Source organism: Podarcis muralis, chromosome 9 (assembly GCF_964188315.1).
Source record: "Podarcis muralis chromosome 9, rPodMur119.hap1.1, whole genome shotgun sequence".
Classification (NCBI taxonomy): Eukaryota; Metazoa; Chordata; class Lepidosauria; order Squamata; family Lacertidae; genus Podarcis; species Podarcis muralis.
In genome coordinates, this window is record NC_135663.1 from 62,501,715 (window position 1) to 62,523,257 (window position 21,543).

The window sequence follows — 21,543 nt, forward strand, 5'->3', positions numbered from 1 at the left end:
GCCATAGCTCCTGCTGCTGCTGCTGCCACCTGCCAGGCGCTGCTCCTATCCCTCTGTGGAAGAAGGAGGAGGAGAAGGAGCCAGCCACTGACGCTGTGCCATGCTCAGCTCCATCCTTGGCTTTCTCTGCTACTTTTGAACATTGGGAGGAGGCCCAATGTTATTGGGGGCACCAAAAGGAGATGGCACCCCTGCTCCTCCTCCTCATTCGCTGTCGTCTTCTTCTTTGGCGATCCCTTGTAGCCAAGTAAGATTGTCTTCCATGAACACGGCTTTAACAGTGAGTCCGTAGGTAACTGTGGAGGCCAATTCTGGATCCACATGTCCTTCCACAGTGGGGACATAGGTTTCCAGGCAGGAGTTGAAAATGGTGAGGGTTTGCCAAGCGTGTCTTCCTCTTAGCACGTTTCTCCCGAGTTTGTGTTTCATGATGGGCGTAAAGCCGAATAAACATTTTGATTGATTCTCCCGAGTTTGAGTACCTTCAAAGCCCATGACACCCTTGGTAAAGGCAAAGACACCTGTGCGTGAATTTGTTTTATGTGTGGAGATCAGTGCACACTGACCAACGCACAGTCTTCACAGTAAGGCATGAGTATCAGGACAACAGGTAGATTATTATCTGCTGCAGCCTTCATCCCCCTTCACAGCCATTGCAACATAGCACTTATTATCCTCCGCCTCTTCTGCCGTTGAGGACTTCTTGGATCATTGTTTGTCTAGTTCTTCCCCTTTGACCTTACCACCTTGGGTGACCCTGCTGGGAGTACGAGACTCCCTGTGGCTTTGCTCACATGGGTCATAGGAATGTGCAAGACCTCTCACCACGACAAGGTGATGGTCCAGCGAGTGTCCTTCCCCACTGTCCATGCACACAGAGAGAAGGCCTGAAGAGAAGAGTCTGTGTAGGCTCAACACTTGATTCTAATAAGGCCTCTTAATTACTCAGGCAGGCTTTGCATGTAGAACAGGATCCCATCTTCAGGTCTGGTCCTCGATTACATGGGCAGCTGCACGCATACGTGTCCTCACATCTAAGAAATAAAAGTGATTTCTAGGAGGGGGAGCAAGTAGGAAAGGAGACATTATTGCTATATTATGGCCCCCTTCTTTCTTTCTTCAACCCTTATGTCAACACCTGATTTTTAGGCTATAGTTCCTATGCCCCTTCCTCTATTAAGTCAACATTGTAGCTGTGTGATTCTCTCTATCACAGCTGGTCTACGTAATCTATGAAGACAGGAGTGAATGTACTTCATGCAAGATAGACCTTGCTGACCCCTGATTTAAACAGAGAAGAGGGCTGTATATTTTATGTACAAATAGCTCAGGTGCAATGTATAGACAGATGTAAGAGTTGTGTTGACATAGTTGTGCTGGCCAGAATACGTAATTTGACTTCCGTGATATAGCAACATCCACAACGGAAGCTATGGTAAATGGAAATAAGAATTTAATCTTATTTAGTTACGGCTTTTTTCTGCCCCTCCCAGAACGGCCTTTGCATTATACTGAGAATGTTCTAGAGCAAATTCTCCATTGGAGTTCTTTGCCTAACCCCAGCAGTGCATATCTTGTCGTAAAGAAGTTTCTGACAGCAGACACAATGAAGCTATACAACGGTATGTATGAGAGAAACTCATTTTTAAAAAAGAATGTCATGTTCCATGTCACTTCCCAACAAAGACTTTCATATGTTAATCTTGGCTGAGCTTTCAGGTTTCAAAGAGGTTTCTGTGAGATAAGTGTCGTATGGGGCCATTGGAGTGCAGCCATCACCTTGCCCTATAATTTCCCAAGGCTGATAGATTAACTTCCGTGTGCTTACAGAAGGTTTCTTTTGAAAAAGAGAGCAGCCACTTATCTTGCTATCATAGGCAGCAGGAAAATAAGTCTCAGTCTTGGAAGGAGCCAAATGTTATTGGAATAAAATAAACCAAGGGAACTGCGTGCCCAGACGATGTGATCCTTCCACCCCACTCTGTGCAGTGCAGTTGAATGGCTGCTATGGGCAACAATCCTTTGGTTCAAATTAGGCGACGGCTTTATTGATTGCGGATATAAGGAGTTTTGGCTTAGGCATTGGAAATAACCAGTGCTGCTTTTCTAGAAAGAGAGGTGCTGGAACTACCGATGAACACCTCCCTCATTCACTTAAAATGGCAATGTTACCCACCTGAGAGGTGCCGGAACTGACTTCTGGTGAGTTCCCCCTGAGAAAGAAGCCCTGGGTGTAACTTATATAAACCAGCCTGCCCAGAGGTTGAACCAACATTCAGGATGTCCTATGACATACAGTACCTTGGATCCTGAATGCCCTGGAACTTGGATGTTTTGGCTCCCAAACGCCGCAAACCTGGAAGTGATTGTTCTGGTTTGCGAACATTCTTTTGGAACCCGAACATCTGACGGGGCTTCCGAGGCTTCCGACTGGCTGCAAGAGCTTCCTGCAGCCAATCAGAATCCGTGATTTGGTTTTCGAACATTTTGGAAGTTGAACGGACTTTCGGAACGGATTCCGTTCGGCTTCTAAGTTATGACTGTACAGTGGTACCTCAAGTTAAGTACTTAATTCGTTCCGGAGGTCCTTTCTTAACCTGAAACTGTTCTTAACCTGAAGCACCACTTTAGCTAATGGGGCCTCCTGCTGCTGCTACGCCGCCGGAGCACGATTTCTGTTCTCATCCTGAAGCACTATTTCTGGGTTAGCAGAGTCTGTAACCTGAAGCGTATGTAACCCGAGGTACCACTGTACATCCAATAGGTGCTACCATACTTGGTTGACCTTTTGGAAGAAAGTTGTGGCCCTAGCCCCTGTCTGGTCATTCAGACAGTAGCAGCTCCTCCAAGATCTCTTTAACAGAAGGCCCCGTTTCCTTGGAGGTGCAGGCAGAGGCTTACAGCTTCCCCTCCAAACACGACTAAGGCGTCACCCAATGCCTTACCCTCCAAAGCTGTGACAGTTGTCATGAGGCAGGCAAAAAACTCCAGTTTGGTCAATTTACTTGAGGGGAAAATTTTCTCCCCAACTCCAAATACAGCAACTGGTTATAATCCATAGCAATGTCCAGATAGGGAGGCTACTCCCAATCTCAAAGAAGTGGAGGACTGAACTCGGTGGGGGTGTACCCTTGAAGGTCATTTCACCCTTCTCATTCAACACATCCCCTCCCCCCCAATTCATTCTGGTTCCCATCTAACATAGACATATTTATATTCCTTCAGTCAGGGGCTGATGAAAATGAGAGGTTTGGAAACTTCAGAAATGAAATGTTGGAAGGTTTTAAAAGAGAATTAGACACATTCATGGAGGGCAAGGCTGCTAACTCTGCTGGTTAAGTTCTACCTTCACCATTCTTCTGAATGATGATGATGATGATGTATTTATACCCCGCCCATCTGGCTGGGTTTCCCCAGCCACTCTGGGCGGCTCCCAACAGAATACAGTGGTGCCCCGCAAAACAAATGCCTCGCAAGACAAAAAACTCGCAAGACAAAAGGGTTTTCTGTTTTTCGAGCTGCTTCGCAAGACGAATTTCCCTATGGGCTTGCTTCGCAAGACGAAAAAAAATCTGGGTTTGAATTTCTGTGTGGTGGGTGGCTGGGGGAACAGTTGGGGAGGAGTTTGCAAGAATCTGGAAGCTTGTGGTTTTTTCCCCTGCATTTTTATGATTTTCTGTGACCATTGGGCCACTCTGCTGTTTTTTTTTAAAAAAATTCTGGATTTGAATTTCTGTGTGCTGGGTGACTGGGGGAACAGTTGGGGAGGGGTTTGCAAGAATCTGGAACCTTGTGTGTTTTTTTCCTGCATTTTTATGATTTTCTGTGACCATTGGGGCACTCTGCTGTTTTTTAAAAAAATTTCTGGGTTTGAATTTTGAAATGCTCTTTACAGTATGTGTGACTTTAAAGAGCAATTAATAAACTCTTGTTGTACCAAATTTGGCTTTGTTTGGACTTTTTTTGACCATAGGAACGCATTAATTGATTTTCAATGCATTCCTATGGGAAACCGTGCTTCGCAAGACGAAAAATTCGCTAGACAAAAAAACTCACGGAACGAATTAATTTTGTCTTGCGAGGCACCACTGTATTAAAAACATCAAACATTAAAAGCATCCCTAAACAGGGTTGCCTTCAGATGTCTTCTAAAAGTCAGAAAGTTTTTTATTTCCTTGACATCTGATGGAAGGGCGTTCCATAGGGTGGGTGCCATTACCCAGAAGGCCCACTACCGAGAATTCCCAATCGCTGGGAGTAGTGGGTGGGAACAGTGCAATTGTCCTCACCAAATGGTCCACCCCCTGGATCTTGCCAAACCTTCCAACACCCCTCCCATTTCCCATAGACCTCATTGTAAAGGCCTCCTCCCTTTAGACCTTCTATTGCAAAGTGGTCTGATGTGTTCAGATATTGGTCATTAGCTGTAGTGGGTGGTGCTGTGGGTTAAACCACAGAGCCTAGGACTTGCCGATCAAAAGGTCAGCGGTTCGAATCCCCGCAATGGGGGTGAGCTCCCGTTGCTCAGTCCCTGCTCCTGCCAACCTAGCAGTTTGAAAGCACGTCAAAGTGCAAGTAGATAAATAGGTACCGCTTCGGCGGGAAGGTAAACGGCGTTTCCGTGTGCTGCTCTGGTTCACCAGAAGCGGCTTAGTCATTCTGGCCACATGACCCGGAAGCTGTATGCCAGCTCCCTCGGCCAATAAAGCGAGATGAGCGCCGCAATCCCAGAGGCGGCCACGACTGGACCTAATGGTCAGAGGTCCCTTTACCTTAACCCTGCTGATGACCATTTGTTGCCTTACCCTGGTTAAGATTCCAAGCATCCAGCAAAACTATGGTTTAACTTGTCAAACTAATCCATGCCTTTTGTTTGAAAAATGAATGCGTCAGTTTCCTTTAAAAGTTATGTAAGGTATAAGAAGACACCTGTTTCTCATTTCAAGTTCTGAAGAGGAAATTATCTTCACCTTTGTTCGCTTGATCCAGGCAGAACAGTTAACTCTGGTTGAATGATTTGTTGGCCAATACTTTAAATCCGGTATTCAGGGTGTAATACGTAACCATAGTTAAAGTAATCAAACTGTGCATAAGCCTTCTGTCTGCCAAGGGCAACCGTGTTTAAAATAAATTGAGGCAGTCAAAGGATCTTTATTTTTTTCTGTATTCTGTTTGTGGAGATTAATGTTAAGGATTTATGAAATTCGGTACTCTGCAGAGTGTTTATTTAAAAAATAAAATAAAATACTGTGCTCTTTTTATCATCTTGACAGAAAAGAAGGCAGAAGGCACCGTAAAAGCCAGCTATCTGAAATACAAAGAGGAACCATCCAAATTACTGTCTGGAAATAAGTTTCAGGAGCGTTATTTTGTTTTGCGGGAAGGAAATCTTTTCCTTTACAAGGATATGAAGGTATAAAGAGTCCTTTTAAAATCACGAGCAATTATGCTTAAAATCCTTCTTTTCACGTTGGGTTTGACAACTGACATTAGACGCTTTTTGTTCTGCTTGCTGACGTGAAAAGTTGGAAAACATTCTGGGTTTTGCCAATACAATACAGTATAACACACACACACAAAAAGTCAGAGTTTCAAAAGGAATTTATTCTGCTTTGCACAAGAGTGAAGATTAATGTAACATTTAATTCAAACACACTTGAGTGAATGTCGAATGTGTTGCCAACACTTTTAATAGGCACCTCACTGATTTGTGGAGCTTGGGTAGTCTGTTTAAAAAAAGAATCATATGGCAAGGAAAAATTATTTTGTTCCCTTCTCTCTGTATTCTCACCATCAGTGAGTCTGTCCAGGCGAAAGCATGAGACAGGCGAGAGGACCTAATCTGAGTAAATTGTGATGGTGAAGAGGAAAAACGATAGCAGGAGGAATGTCAAGATTGGGAAAGAGTGCTTTGGATAATGTAGGAGGGGGGAAGTTCAAGGCTGTAAAATAACAGGCTCTAAGGACAAATTTTCTTTAGTGATCCGCTCTTCTTTGAAGATGGGATGTTTTTGTGAAAGGGAATCTTGAAATCCAAAAGGGAAGCACAAGTACCTTACCTTTCATATCCACACATTGTTCATGCCATTTAATGGACTTAAGACTGGTACCTTTCAGGGCCAAGCAGAAGCCATGGCGGAACCAGACATGCGCCGATTGTGATGGGTGCTTGGTTTGGACAAGCTTCCAACTGTCTAACATACCGTATTTTTCGCTCTATAAGATGCACCAGACCACAAGACGCACCTAGTTTTTGCAGGAGGAAAACAAAAAAAAATATTCTGAATCTCAGAATCCAGAACAGCAAAAGGGATCGCTGTGCAGTGAAAGCAGCAATCCCTCTTGCTGTTCTGGCTTCTGGGATAGCTGCGCAGCCTGCATTCGCTCCATAAGATGCACATACATTTCCCCTTACTTTTTAGGAGGGAAAAAGTGAGTCTTATAGAGCGAAAAGGGACGCGGGTGGCGCTGTGGGTAAAACCTCAGCGCCTAGGTCTTGCCGATCGCATGGTCGGCGGTTCAAATCCCCACAACGGGGTGAGCTCCTGTCTTCGGTCCCAGCTCCTGCCCACCTAGCAGTTCGAAAGCACCCCTTTAAAAAAGTGCAAGTAGATAAATAGGTACCGCGTTCTAGCGGGATGGTAAATGGCGTTTCCGTGTGGTGCGCTGGTGCCGGCTCGCCAGAGCAGCTTCGTCACGCTGGCCACGTGACCCGGAAGTGTCTCTGGACAGCGCTGGCCCCCGGCCTCTTAAGTGAGATGGGCGCACAACCCTAGAGTCGGACACGACTGGCCCGTACGGGCAGGGGTACCTTTACCTTTACCTATAGAGCAAAAAATACGGTAAATCAGGCCTGTGTCTTCCTTCTCAGAAAAGGAGATGTGAACATGGTCACCATGTTTTTTGGCTGTTAATGTGGCTTCAGTTAACACCACATGTTGCCTGAATGGACAACTGTTCCATTGTGTGAATTGAACACCGGCTCCCATAAATTATGAGTCAGAACCTAGAATGGGGTGCTCACCAATCCAGGGTTCCCATAGTTAATGTTGAAACAAGAGCTGAAATTAGAAGTTAGGCTTGGTCTCCAAATCAGAGTGCATTAAGGATGCTCTGTTGACTTGGCAAGGCAGACTCCAAAGTATTTAAACATGGTCTGTGGCCTCCTTTTACTAGCCAATCACATTTTTTTATCCTTATACATTCCATTGTTCAAGAGGATGATTAACGTATTTACAGCTGAAATCCTAAACACACCTACTTGAGAGTAAGTGCCATTGAACTTGAAAGGGCCCACATCTTAGTAGATATGTATAGAGTTATACTATTAGTATTATCTTGGCTTTCTCAAGTGTTTTAATTAATTGGTTAGCAATGTTTCATCAGAACATCTTGATTTATGGTCCTTTCATAAAATGTTAAGGGAGAAAGTGAAATTCCTTTCTCAGCTTCCTAAGGAAAAATGGAACTTTTTTTTCTTTTTAGCTGACCAGTAAAGTATGTGTTAATATTATGATGGTATTAAGCATAGATTTTTTTCTTCTAAAAACCTTAAACTGTCCTTTAATTGGCACGGCTGCTGTGTTTTAAAAAAGATGTCTAATTATTTAGGGCTACAATCTAAAATTGGCACGTTTGTGAGTACAAATTGGCACCTTTAAAACTTGTGCACATGTAACTGGGCATGACTGAAGTCTTAATTAGCACTTGGCAAGTGTTTATCACTGGGTTGATTTAATAAGTTGCCTTAAACTTTGCATTTCATACCATTAAATTGCTCCCGTTCATAACTTTTCCCTTAACATTTCACTTCTCGTGGTGATGTGTACATAAGAAAAAGAAAAGCAGAAAGGCATATTATTTGTTATAAAAGAATGGAAACATTTTTTTATAAAAAAATAGAAGCATAAAATATTCCCTTGATATAATGTCTGAATCATTTATTTTCAGGACAAAACGTTGCAAAGAACTTGTGTCTAACTACCCCACCTCTTCTTTAACTTACCCCATTGTCCTTATGTTGAGTCTGCTTTATAATTCTGTGCTCTTGATCAACATTACTGCTGTATAGTAGTGATGTCAGGATAAGTGAGTAGTCTGTTCTGAACTTGATAGAACAGGTGAGCCATCTCAATCCTGGGCAACCTTTTGTGTGTGGTGTCACTACCAAATTCTTTGCAAGAAAGAATTATTTGGCACTACCTACGGGACCGCCTCTCCTGGTATGTCCCACAGAGGAACCTACAGTCTGCAAATAAAAACATCCTGAAGGTCCCAGGCCACAGAGAGGTTAGGCTGGCCTCAACTAGAGCCAGGGCTTTCTCGGCTGCGGCTCCAATCTGGTGGAACGCTCTGTCACAAGAGACCAGGGCCCTGCAGGACCTGACATCCTTCTGCAGGGCCTGCAAGACAGAGCTGTTCCACCAGGCCTTTGGTCAGGGCGCAGCCTGACCCCCTCCTCTGGCAATCTGCACAGAACTTTGCTTAACGGTTGCCATCAATTTGATTTTAATTAATTTTTATAATGAAATGTTTTTAGAATGTTGGATTATTTGATTGTTTGATTGTTGTTAGCTGCCCTGAGCCTGGCTTCGGCTGGGGAGGGCGGGATATAAATAAATTTTTATTATTATTATTATTATTATTATTATTATTATTATTATTATTACAAACTTCTTTGTGATTCTGCACTAAGAAGTCTAATGTGGATGTCATTCTGCAGTTTTTAATTTCAAGTACCGTATTTTTTGCTCTATAGGGCGCACCGGACCATAAGGTGCATCTAGATTTTAGGGGGGGGGGGGATAAAGAAAAAAAAATTATTTTCTCCCCCCCAGCCCTGAAGAGCAAAGAAGCCAAGTCAACGAGTGGGATGGATCCCGCTCGCTGTCTTGGCTTCGTTTTTAGCCGCAGGGCTGGGGCGGGGGAAGCCCGAGCTTCCCCTGACCCCAGCCCCCAGGACAGGTCCGGGAGTGGCGGAGAGGTTGTGCGCAACCTCCCCTTCGCTCCCGGAGCTTGCTGCTATCCGTAAGCCTTCTGAGCCCAGCGGGAACTCCCGCCGGGCTCTGAAGGCTTGCGGATAGCTGCCCGAAGCCCGGGGTGCACAGCTCTGTGCTCCCTGGGCTTCGGGCTGCAGGCTGCTATCTGCAAGCCTTCTGAGCCCGGCGGGAACTCCTGCCGCGCTCCAAAGGCTTGCGGATAACTTCCTGAAGCCTGGAGAGCGGTGCGCACTGACCCCTCTCGCTCTCCAGGCTTCAGCGAAAGCCTGCATTCACTCCATAGGACGCACACACATTTCCCCTTCATTTTTGGAGGGGGAAAAGTGCATCCTATAGAGCGAAAAATATGGTATATTACATACCATTAATTGACGAGAAGCGTGTCTAAAATGCTCCAGCAAAAAAATTCCCTATCCCATTTCCAATTTTGCCCCACCTTTCCCCTTCTGCTGCCTTTCCCCTCCTCTGCCTTTCTTTGTTTTAATGCTTCTTTATTTACCCTGTAATTAATGCCTTTTTTCAAACATGCCACTGCAAGTCCTCTAAATCAGATGATGTCAGCACAGATATGTTTATTTCATTATGTGCAATATTACCAATCAATTGCCTGAAAATGTTATGTTACACTGCTAAGCTATCATTTAAAAACTTATTCACTTGTGCATACCTAGATTAATAAGTACATTTCTTTTGCATGAATGGCTGCTTTTATTACTGTGGCAGAATTGGATTAAAAATTATTTTTGAAACATTGCAAGGCCCATTAGCCACAAAATACGAAGGAAAAGAGAGAGCTCAGCAGTGAGTTGAATTTGCCTGAAAGTCATGGGATGCTACTGTACATGTGTGCCATCTTGAGCCTGAGGAAGTTAAGAGGATGTAGAGGGGCTCCCATGAAACTGGGTTCAGCTTTTCTGGATTCCTGGTGGATCCATCCCCCAAAAGAGAGATGTGTAATGATTTATGGTGGGGATTTAGCTTGTCATATCCTTAGAAATAGGTCAGTGAAGGTCTCTTCTCCTTTTCTAACGGTATTTTCCCAGTACAGTGGTACCTTGGTTCTCAAACATAATCCGTTCCAGAAGTCCGTACCAAAACCAAAGCATTCCAAAACCAAAGCACGCTTTCCCATAGAAAGTAATGCAAAATGGATTAATCCGTTCCAGACTTTTAAAAACAACCCCTAAAACAGCAGTTTAACATGAATTTTACTATCTAAGGAGACCAGTGATCCATAAAATGAAAGCAATCAACAATGTACTGCAGTCACACAATCAGTCAATCAGTAGCTAAAATGGGTTCCACACAGTCACTGAAGCAAAAAAAAGAGCCACAAAAACAGAAACGCAAGATAAATAGCAAAAAAAGACAGACCTCAGCGTAACACTCAAAACGGAAGTGTGGCACTCAAATCGGAGAACGTTCAAAAACGGGAACACTCACTTCTGGTTTTCTGTGGTTTGGGAACTAGAACGTTCGACTCCCAAGGCGTTTGGGAGCTGAGGTAGGACTGTAGTATTCTTCATATTTCAAGAGTTTCCGCTTCTTTCCTTTTGTATTCCCCTCCACCACTATCTTTGGTCGTTACTTTCTATAAACAGCATAGTCAAATAAGTAAAATTAACCAGTTTTCTGCATTACGTCTTAAATGCACCCCAGGGACGAATGCTTTCCATTTACATGCTAATTGAAAGGGAGAATGATTTGGAATAAATTGGCCTGTAATGAAATGGCAAGAAGGGATAGCCAGAAGAAAAGCTGATAATGGGCGATATATATATGGGTTTTGTTTTGTTTTTTTTGTGTGTGATATATAATTATTTTCCAGCATTCCAGTTAGTACATTTCCATTCCATTGATTTAGACATTTCTGATCTCAACAGAGCAGCAAGCCTGAGAAAGTGCTGCCGGTGAAATCACTGAAACTGTATCTTGGAGTGAAGAAGAAACTGAAGCCCCCAACAAAGTAAGAAAAGAAGATGAAAGAAAAGGCTGTGTTGGTTTCTTTCTAGCCAGGCATGCTGCATTATTGACAAGACAGGAACACAAAACTTTTAACAACCAACGAAAACAAGGAAGCTAATCTATATCCATCGTTTTGTCCTGCTCTTAAATTGCATCCCCATAATATTAGTTGCTCTTTTACCCAAGTGGTCCTAATGCTTCTGTGCTAAGAAATTGCATTATTGACCACCCTTTTCTATCTCAGCATGCTGTCTCTTGTGGGTTGTATTGGTTATGTGCTTAAATTGTCTCCGATCCTCTGACCTGAATTCTAGTGATAGGCAGATATTCAATGTGGGAGGCAGTAAAACACACTAATTTGATCATCTCAGTGTCAAGCTCAGATCCAGAGAAGAAACATTTGCCTTCCCTGGGGTACAACTTTGACTCAGTACAGGCACTGTACTGCACAATTGCCAAATCCTGCAGACTCGCCACTACTACAGCTATTGTTACCTCAGCACTGGCATTTTTACTAACCTTAGGTAAAGGTAAAGGGACCCCTGGCCATTAGGTCCAGTCGTGGCCGACTCTGGGGTTGTGACGGTCATCTCGCTTTATTGGCCGAGTGAGCCGGCGTACAGCTTCCGGGTCATGTGGCCAGCATGACTAAGCCGCTTCTGGCGAACCAGAGCAGTGCACGGAAACGCGTTTACCTTCCCGCCAGAGCGATACCTATTTATCTACTTGCACTTTGATGTGCTTTCGAACTGCTAGGTTGGCAGGAGCAGGGACCGAACAACGGGAGCTCACCCCGATGCAGGGATTCAAACCGCTGACCTTCTGATCAGCAAGTCTTAGGCTTTGTGGTTTAACACACAGCACCACCCGCATCCCTTTACTAACCTTAGTTAGCATCAAACCACAGTTTGACCATAATTTCCCTCAGGCTGGCAAATGGTAGCTTATTTTGTCTTTATTGGTTTATTGCATATAACTCAACGAAATTTCAAAGCACTGGATGAAAAACTTAAACTGGGGGTGACTAAAGGATAGTTGGCCCAGGGATGACAATCACCCTTTGCTAACTTTCTGTAGGCCACATACTTGGGATAAATACTGGCCAGAACTGGGTGCATGCTTCTGTGCATGTGCTAGGATGTGGGTGGCGCTGTGGTCTAAACCACTAAGCCTCTTGGGCTTGCCGATCAGAAGGCCGGTGGTTCGAATCCTCGCAATGAGGTGAGCTCCCATTGCTCGGTCCCAGCTCCTGGCAACCTAGCAGTTCAAAAGCACACCAGTGCAAGTAGATAAATAGGTACCGCTGTGGCGGCAAGGTAAACGGCATTTCTGTGCACTCTGACTTATGTCCCGGTGTCCCGTTGCACAGCTGTCTGTGGACAAATGCTGGCTCCCTTAGCCTGAAAGCAAGATGAGCACCTCAACCCCATAATCGCCTTTGACTGGACTTAACCGTCCAGGAGTCCTTTACCTTTTTACCTTAAGGTAGCTCCTATCTCTTAGGGCGCGGGTGGCGCTGTGGGTAAAACCTCAGCGACTAGGACTTGCCGATCGCATGGTCGGCGGTTTGAATCCCCATGGCGGGGTGCGTTCCCGTTGCTCGGTCCCAGCGCCTGCCAACCTAGCAGTTCGAAAGCACCCCCGGATGCAAGTAGATAAATAGGGACCGCTTACTAGCGGGAAGGTAAACTGTGTTTCCGTGTGCTGCGCTGGCTCGCCAGATGCAGCTTTGTCACGCTGGCCACGTGACCCAGAAGTGTCTTCGGACAGCGCTGGCTCCTGGCCTCTAGAGTGAGATGAGCGCATAACCCTAGAGTCTGTCAAGACTGGCCTGTACCGGCAGGGGTACCTTTACCTTTAGCTCCTATCTAATGAATACAGTGAGAATGCGCCCCTGTCTTCCACTGTCCCCCATCAATCTTTCCAAAAACCCTTCCATTCATGAGCAATAAGAGCAGATACGCAAATACAGATTCCCCATTTGTTGTTGTTTTGTATATGTTGTGTGAGATCATTCCTCTAAAATACATTGAGTAGAGTACATTCAATAGGATGGGGCCAGACAGCACAGAAATCCTCAAAAAATTGCCTGAAAATTCTTTTCTGAGGGACCTTGCCCTGAAGTGGTATTGATCAGCATTTTGCACCACTGGAATCAAGGCCCACCAATGATCCACTTGGGTTTGTTGCCTGAAACATGCAGTCCCACTGCCCCATTACACAGTGTCCACAATATTCAGTAGGTCTTCCCGACCCTGCGAAGAAGCATTTTAAAGCAGGCTACAGGGGAGAAGGGCCACAATGTTTGATACAACCCATGGCTTATGCTGCAGTCTTTGTCAACCTCAGGGCAGAACTAGGCTTTATTTCACCTGACTCAAAGACCCAGTTTGGCACCCTCCCCATGCGCATATGTGTACACACACACAGAGAGGCCAGGATCCTCAATCGAGCCCTTTTGGAGGCTTCATGGGGGGACCCAACTAGGCCCCCCAAATAGCTATGTCTCTGACCCAGATGTTGCTGGATTGCAATTCCCATTATTCTTAGCCAATAGTCTGGGATGGTGAGAATTGTGGTCCCACAGCATCTTGGTATCCAAAGTTGAAGGGTTTTCGCTTTCATAATGGGACGCGGGTGGTGCTGTGGGTCAAACCACAGAGCCTAGGACTTGCCGATCAGAAGGCCGATGGTTCGAATCCCCGTGACAGTGTGAGCTCCCGTAGCTTGGTTCCTGCTCCTGCCCACCTAGCAGTTTGAAAGCACCTCAAAGTGCAAGTAGATAAATAGGTCCCACTCTGGCAGGAAGGTAAACGGCGTTTCCGTGTGCTGCTCTGGTTTGCCAGAAGCGGTTTAGTCATGCTGGCCACATGACCCGGAAGCTGCACGCCGGCTCCCTCAGCCAATAAAGCGAGATGACTGTCACAACCCCAGAGTCGGCCACAACTGGACCTAATGGTCAGGGGTCCCTTTACCTTTACCTAAACTCCAATGTGTACTTCTTCTTTCCCCCCCCTCTATACACACACACACAATAAGAATGTGTTAATTGTTTTGTTGTTTTTTGCAGTTGGGGTCTTACATTGTATTCTGAAAAACATCAGTGGTAAGTAATTGGCACGGAAACAATTTCCCATTTTTCATTGCATCTGGAAAGGTATGGCTATTTTTTTTTAATTAAATGAGGAGAATGACTCACCCAAAGAGATTCTTGCCTGAATTTGAGACGAGATACCCCAAATTCAAGACCAACACTTGTTTTACTATAGCACACTGACTGCCTCTTCCCTAGACACTAAAGGACTGAAAGTATGAGTTCTACCAATGCCAGAATCTGTCCGCTAAGTATGCATAGTGATGTATCTTCAGATTTGATCCATGTCTTCTCCATTATTGCTTAGATTTTTCTGAAGTATTGCAAACAATTATAGTGCCAACCTGACTGGCATTGCTTGTGTAATATATTATGTCACTGCAACTGAATTCACGCTAATTAATGTGTGTCTTCTAGGCATTTGTGTTGTGATGGACAGGATTCCCAATTGGATTGGCTAAGCAGCATTTTTATTGCACAGGTATTAGTTCTTTTATATCATTATTCAAAAGAACAACTCTCTGGGTTCTTGAAAATAATTTTGCATTTTAATGTATGTGTTAGGTATGTATTAACGCATTTGTCTATATGCATACATACACACCCACACACTCATTACACAAAAATTTACCTTATCAACATAAATTGTAAACTACACATGACATCTTTCCTCAATAAAACCTTTCTTATTTTAGATACCTCTCTGATTTCATTCTGTATCTCAAGGCTGCTCTCACCGTTTTGGTCATGGGGGAGGGGTGTATCTCCCCACTACTGAATTATTTTGAGGGCCTGCTATTGCTACCCTGTAGAGATGTTCACATCATTTGCGATTTCTAATTTATTACATTTAATGGCCTCTTTGATATACAGAGCAACACCACCTCACTCCTAGGGGTGCACAGAAACCCCAAGAATCAGTACCTTTGGAAGCAGTCTGGTCTGTTTCAGATCTATTTGGCACCATTCTGCTTCAAATCAATATTCGGGTTCAAATCTTATCTATTCTATCCTAAAATCTGTTTCATTCCCATTAGTTAATGGGCAATCTGAAAATGTCTCTATCTCTATCTATCTATCTATCTATCTATCATCTATCTATCTATCTATCTATCTATCTATCTATCTATCTATCTATCATCTATCATCTATTCATCTATCTATCTATCTATCTATCTATCATCTATTCATCTATCTATCATCTATATCTATCATCTATCTATCTATCATCTATCTATCTATCTATCATCTATCTATCTATCTATCTATCTATCTATCTATCTATCTATCTATCATCTATCTATCTATCATCTATCTATCATCTATCTAACATCTATATATCTATCTCTATCATCTATCATCTATCATCTATCATCTATCATCTATCATCTATCTATCTATCATCTATCTATCTATCTATCTATCTATCTATCTATCTATCTATCTATCATCTATCTATCATCTATCTATCTATATCTATCATCTATCATCTATCATCTATCTATCATTTATCTATCTATCTGAGCCTCTTGGGCTTGTCGATCAGAAGGTCAGCAGTTCGACTCCCTGCAGCAGTGTTGAGTTCCCATTGCTCTCTTCGAGCTCCTGCCAACCGAGCAGTTCGAAAGCATGCCAGTGCAAGTAGATAAATAGGTACTTCTGCGGTGGGAAGTTAAACGGCATTTCTGTGCACTCTGGCTTCCGTCACTGTGTTCCGTGGGCCAGTAGTGGTTTAGTCATGCTGGCCCCGTGACCTGGAAAGCTCTCGGTGGACAAATGCCGGCTCCCTCAGCCTGAGAAGCGAGATGAGTGCCGCACTCCATAGTCACCTTTGACTGGACTTAACTGTCCAGGAGTCCTTTACCTTTACCTATCTACACACACACACACTCCTTTTTACAAAGGTGAATGGAATTTACAGGCAAAGCTGCCTGCCCCCCAGTCCCCGATTTGGCAAATACATATAGGAGTTTTCATGCTGGGAATGTTTACATATTTTTAAGTCTGTAACTTCTTTATAGTCTTCCAGAATTGGATGTGAATTGCAGACATGGTTCCCCCTTCTGAAGGGATGAAGCCTGCCAACTATCAGATGGTTTTTAGGGATGATCTAGATGTTCCTCAGCTCATTCTAGGTATGATCTAGATGATCTGAGGAGATGAAGCCTTCCATCTTCCAGGGGTGATCTAGATGTTCCTCGGCTCCTGACAACTTTCCCACAAGAGTCAGTTCAAAAGATGTTCTGCAGTCTTTTTTATATCAAGTGCAAGCCAACAGTAGAGGATGCATGAAGGCAATACAGTGGTACCTCAGGTTAAGTACTTAATTCGTTCCAGAGGTCTGTTCTTAACCTGAAACTGTTCTTAACCTGAAGCACCACTTTAGCTAATGGGGCCTTCTGCTGCCGCTGCGCCGCCGGAGCATGATTTCTGTTCTCATCCTGAAGCAAAGTTGAAGCACTATTTCTGGATTAGGGGAGTCTGTAACCTGAAGCGTATGTAACCTGAGGTACCACTGTATGGAGAGTGCAGCCTTCTTCAGACTGGCGATGAGCGTAGATTTGCTGGGGGCTTGGCTGATTTGTAGCTGGGGTGCTGACTGACCTACCCTCAATAGTCCTTCAATGCATTGGTCACCAATTGCCTTAGAAAGGCTTCAAAGGTCACCACATTGCTCTTTTTCACATTTGAGAACCCTACTGAGTTCTAAAATATACTGCTTTAATTTTGTATACTAAAGAGATTGCACTTCACAGTAATAACGTCTCTGACTTGACAAATTTTCCACAGCACAGTGATATCTGGCCACCAGATGGGAAGACAAGAAAGCAGTCTGTTACTAAAAATCCAAAAATTGGTGGCTTGCCTTTAATACCAATCCAACAAGAAAGAAGTGTGCCCAAAACCAAAGTCAACGCATCAGAGGTGGGTTGCTGGATATATCTGGTTATTAGCATTTATATTACTCCACTTTGTGTAGGTGTTCTAGTCCAGTGATAATTAGAACAGTAGATATGCCTAATACCTTTGCAGTTGCACAAACATAGCACACTCCGGCCTATATTAAAGAAAGAAATATAACAGTTTAAAAAATGGCATCCATAAACTGAAGGCAAAGGATAATATACACACTCTCTTTTGTATGGAATTAGTTCTGTATATTAAATATTTGAATTTATGTCATAATAACATGTTGATGTTAAAGATTTGTGGCGCATTTTGTGAGATTCATGTAACTGCATTGGCACTCATAAATAATTCTATTTATTTATTTTCTGTCAGATTAATTTTTCATTAAATAGAAGTCTTATCTAGGGGACAAAATATCCATTTGAATTAAATGAAAAATTATTGCACTTCAAGAGCTCTAATGCATCCATCAAAGAATAATTTCACTCTTTTCCTGTGCCATATCACGGCTTATTCTCCCCAAAGCAGGGAAGTTCTCAAAAATGTATATCTAGAATTGCACTAAACGGCTGAAATAGTAAATTAAGCCTCATCTGGAACTTAGCAGCCATATATTTCCATTATAATGTTGTTCAACTTGAAGAAGAAATTGGCTGGAACCATAGCAACTGAGGCCTCCTCGTATAGCAGCAGACATTTAGGGTCTGTTGGGATTTGTTTCTTCAACATATGTGCCTTGCAAGATGAATCGTGTGCTCCCACAAGGAGTGCAGTCATGTCTTTTGGGTATGACTGTTTAGTTCTGTTTCTAGGTGAGGTAGGGAGAAAATAAAATTTATAGCTCTAACTTACCCGTCCAACTTGACTAGAAATCACTGCATATACACATGGGGGCATAACAGATGATTTGCCTATGTGGATATGATTCATTTTTGAGTTATCAGTTTGGGAATACAAAAGAAACTTTCCATACACAATGGATGATAATGATGATAATCTTCTACTGGCTTTCTAACGACTTTATTGTTCTGATTTCTCTTCTTCTTTCTCCATGTCCCTCCTCAAATCCTTCAGTGTTCTTATGTCCTTCTACTTTACGAACCCTAAATTATATCTTCTGTTCCTTAACTGCATCCAGTTTCACTTACTGCGTTAGAACTCAGGAGCTCCTGATGCTCATCTGGCTCAAATTCTACTGTTCTCAAAATTAATTTTTCACTCTGGCATCTTCAGGCAGACCTTTCTCTCTCAACATTTTTTTTTTTAAAAAAATGTGTTCAGTCTCTCAAGTTACAAGCCTTGGGGAGAAGGGTCTGCGGCTTCTTCTTATTTTTGTACACATTATACAGTAGTACCTCAGGTTACATACGCTTCAGGTTGCATACGCTTCAGGTTACAGACTCTGCTAACCCAGAAATAGTGCTTCAGGTTAAGAACTTTGCTTCAGGGTAAGGAAAGAAATCGTGCTCTGGCGGCGCAGCGGCAGCAGGAGGCCCCATTAGCTAAAGTGGTGCTTCAGGTTAAGAACAGTTTCAGGTTAAGAACGGACCTCCGGAACGAATTAAGTACTTAACCCGAGGTACCACTGTAGTTTCTTGTTTCTTTTTCTCCAGAGATGGGGATACTGGGGCCCCACAGATGATCTTAGAATCATAAAATTGTGGAGTTGGAAGGGGCTGTGAGGATCATCTAGTCCAATCTCCTGCAATGCAGGAATCTTTTGCCCAACATGGAGCTCAAATCCACAACCCTGATGTTGTACTCCAGCTCTCATCAGCCCTAGCCGACATTGGGGCAATTGTCAGGGATGATAGGAATTGTCGTTAGATCACATCTGAAGGGACATCCCGTCTCTAAGCACTTTAGAAATTCAGAATGCTAACGATACAATGACCTCCGTTTCTGTTTTGCCTCAGTAGGGCAGAATAGGAAGTAACATGCAATGGAGCTCATCTCAGTATTGAACTTAGTTATTTGCTTATTTTTTTTTAAAGTATACCCTGTTGCTCCTCTCCATAAAATGGCTTACAAACCATCATAATGTGATCCAGCTCTCAAAACACATATTTGCTTGTATTGGACTCCACCCTGAGATATTATTATTATTATTATTATTATTATTATTATTATTATTATTATATGCTGTCCTTCTGACTGGGTTGCCCCACCCACTCTGGACGGCGCCCAACAAAATATTAAAACTGATTACCCTATGAAGTGTGGGTTAGAATTGAATGATTTTTTTTAAAAAAAACAGTACTAAATAAAGTAAAATAAATAAATATAAATGGAATTAAGTGAATGTAATACAGTAGCAGCAGCAAAAACACAGAAGTCAAGAACTCAGTACATTAAGCAGCAACAAAATAAAATGGCTTTTTTTTTTAAAAAAAAGGAAAGATTTCCATTCCCATGGAACCCAGAAAAGAGATTACCAAACCTCTTGAGACAGGGAGCTGCAGAGAGAGGGCACCATGAGGGAGACAACATTAGTCTTGTGTGTTGTCTCAAACCACGTCTCTCTCAGAAGGAGGGCTGCCATACATCCTGGTTTTCCCAGACATATCCTGGAATTGGGCTGTCAAAATGGCGTCCGGGCATATTTTTGCTGAATCAGCAAAATGCTTGGGAAGGCCTGGACGTATGGCAACTAGGGTAGTTGTGGGTTTTTTTTAATGCTTTAACCCCCCCCCCCAAAAAAAAAAGCTTATTCAACAACTTCAGCCAAAAAATGTCAACAACTTTGTCTAGAATTTCACATTTGGAAATATAGCAATCCCAGGGTAGCAGCAGAAAGCCTTGCTTGTAAGGGAAAGTTATATAAAAATTCTTGTCTGCTTCACAAACAATGGCCACAATTGCTTTCAAACTAAACGAGCTACAGATAATTATTCGGGGGTGTATTGAGCATGCATTTCAACTTGTGCTCCTCTTTCTTCAGAATTCAAAACTGGAATTTGAAAGCGACTTAACCGAAGACAGGAAAGGTTTAAAACAAAAAGCGACGTTGGTAGCTCAGTGTTTGGAGCGCAAGGAGGAAAAAGCCCGAACCCGTGCGAGAAAACACCGGAGCCTCATCTGTTTGGATGACACGGGGGCAGATGTTCTTGACTTACCCCAAAGACCCTACAAGGAATGCAAGTCACCAAAGAAAAATGAGATCAAGACTGGCCAAACCCATCAGGAATCTGATAAGCAGCTTCCAGCAAATGTTATTCAGGAACTCAACAGTGTCCTGCAGAAGCACAGAATTGTCCATGAAAACACTTAGAATCAGTTCTTCAGATTTGCACATCAGAGACTAAAATATTCTAGGAAACACAATATGTTGTCCGTGTACAGTGTGCAGACTTATGAAATGTATTTATAGATGATCTAAGAGAAAGTGGGTGTTGACTACCAATCCATGGGCCTTGACTGTGTGGTCACAAGAATGAACAACTCATCCGCTGATCACAACTACATGGTTATCCTTGTTGTATGTCGTATAGAGCTTCCCAGAGCATAGAGCGTTCTTTTAAAAAGCTTTGAGGAGTTTGAAATGTGATCTGTCAATTCAAGGAAACTACATGATGACCTAGAAACCTATCAATGGCATAGGTTGCATACTTGCCCATAGGCAAGGCTGAGAACACCAGAGTGCAGAATTTTCACTAAGAGCCAAGTCGCATGACTTTAAGCATTAAGCTTTCCCCTGAGTTCATGTTTTCTTTCTTTGAGAAATGGGAGCTTCCTCCCATCTACACATTGGGAGGTGTGTGAGGAACTGATCTAGATAGCAGGAGGGAGAGATGGCTAAATTCCTCTATCATTGCGAACCAAGTTCCCAATCAGAATTTTGCCACTCAACACATTGGCAGTTTCTGAAAGAAAAATCATACACTGAGGGCCAAACCATGTAGTTTGACCCTAATGCAGAAGTCATTGATTTTGTACTATTTCCGCTAGTGCTAGTTTTCCAGGAGCAGAGAATTTATTTTATTTTACTTTTTAAACAAACAATAGCATTAAAATCCTCCCGCACCTGCAGTCTGAATTGTAACAGTCCAGTCCATCATATTTGGCTACAACAATCTCATTCTGAACTCACATTCTGCCGTATGTGCAGATCAGACCAGTATTTTGACGAGGATACTATAGTCACCTTACCCAAACTCTTGAATGTAATATACTGCGTCGTCGTTTTTTTTAAAAGTGGATTTATACCTATTTATGTACAACTTGCTGCTGCTAAGATACTGAAGAATAAAGTGATACTGGCCATCATTTTTCACTTGCGAATCCAAGCTGTGTCATTTCATGTAACAGATTTTATAGGCAATTGGAAAAGAAGGGAAAGATTAATGGGATTTGGCAGTGAATAAGGGGTCATCTTAGTTCTAAATGTAACTGATGTAAATATAATAAGAGCAGAGGAGCACTTCTGAAATATTTCTGCACCTTAGACTACCTGAAAACTCTTGGGTGTCTCAACAGTCCATTTAATGAACTTTTTTGTTGTCATTAAAGTATCATGAACCTTAAACTGATTTTTTTTAGTTCAAGTTCATAAGTTTATTGTTCTAGACAAAGGCC

General features: G+C 43.0%; 1 protein-coding gene across 3 annotated transcripts in view; it reads left to right on the plus strand.

Moving 5' to 3' along the window:
* The window catches only part of ARAP2 (ArfGAP with RhoGAP domain, ankyrin repeat and PH domain 2), a 133,271-nt gene extending 112,030 nt beyond the window's left edge, over positions 1 to 21,241 (plus strand). For 2 of the 3 annotated variants that reach the window (XM_077934397.1, XM_028743802.2), the window contains 7 exons: positions 1,494 to 1,622; positions 5,274 to 5,413; positions 10,883 to 10,965; positions 14,035 to 14,070; positions 14,476 to 14,539; positions 16,849 to 16,983; positions 19,910 to 21,241. In XM_077934397.1, coding sequence (XP_077790523.1) covers positions 1,494 to 1,622; positions 5,274 to 5,413; positions 10,883 to 10,965; positions 14,035 to 14,070; positions 14,476 to 14,539; positions 16,849 to 16,983; positions 19,910 to 20,239 — 917 coding nt within the window. In that variant the 3' untranslated portion in view covers positions 20,240 to 21,241. The remainder of the gene's footprint in view (positions 1 to 1,493; positions 1,623 to 5,273; positions 5,414 to 10,882; positions 10,966 to 14,034; positions 14,071 to 14,475; positions 14,540 to 16,848; positions 16,984 to 19,909) is intronic. The other variant, XM_077934400.1, reaches the window with a different exon arrangement.
* Positions 21,242 to 21,543: the final 302 nt, after the last annotated feature.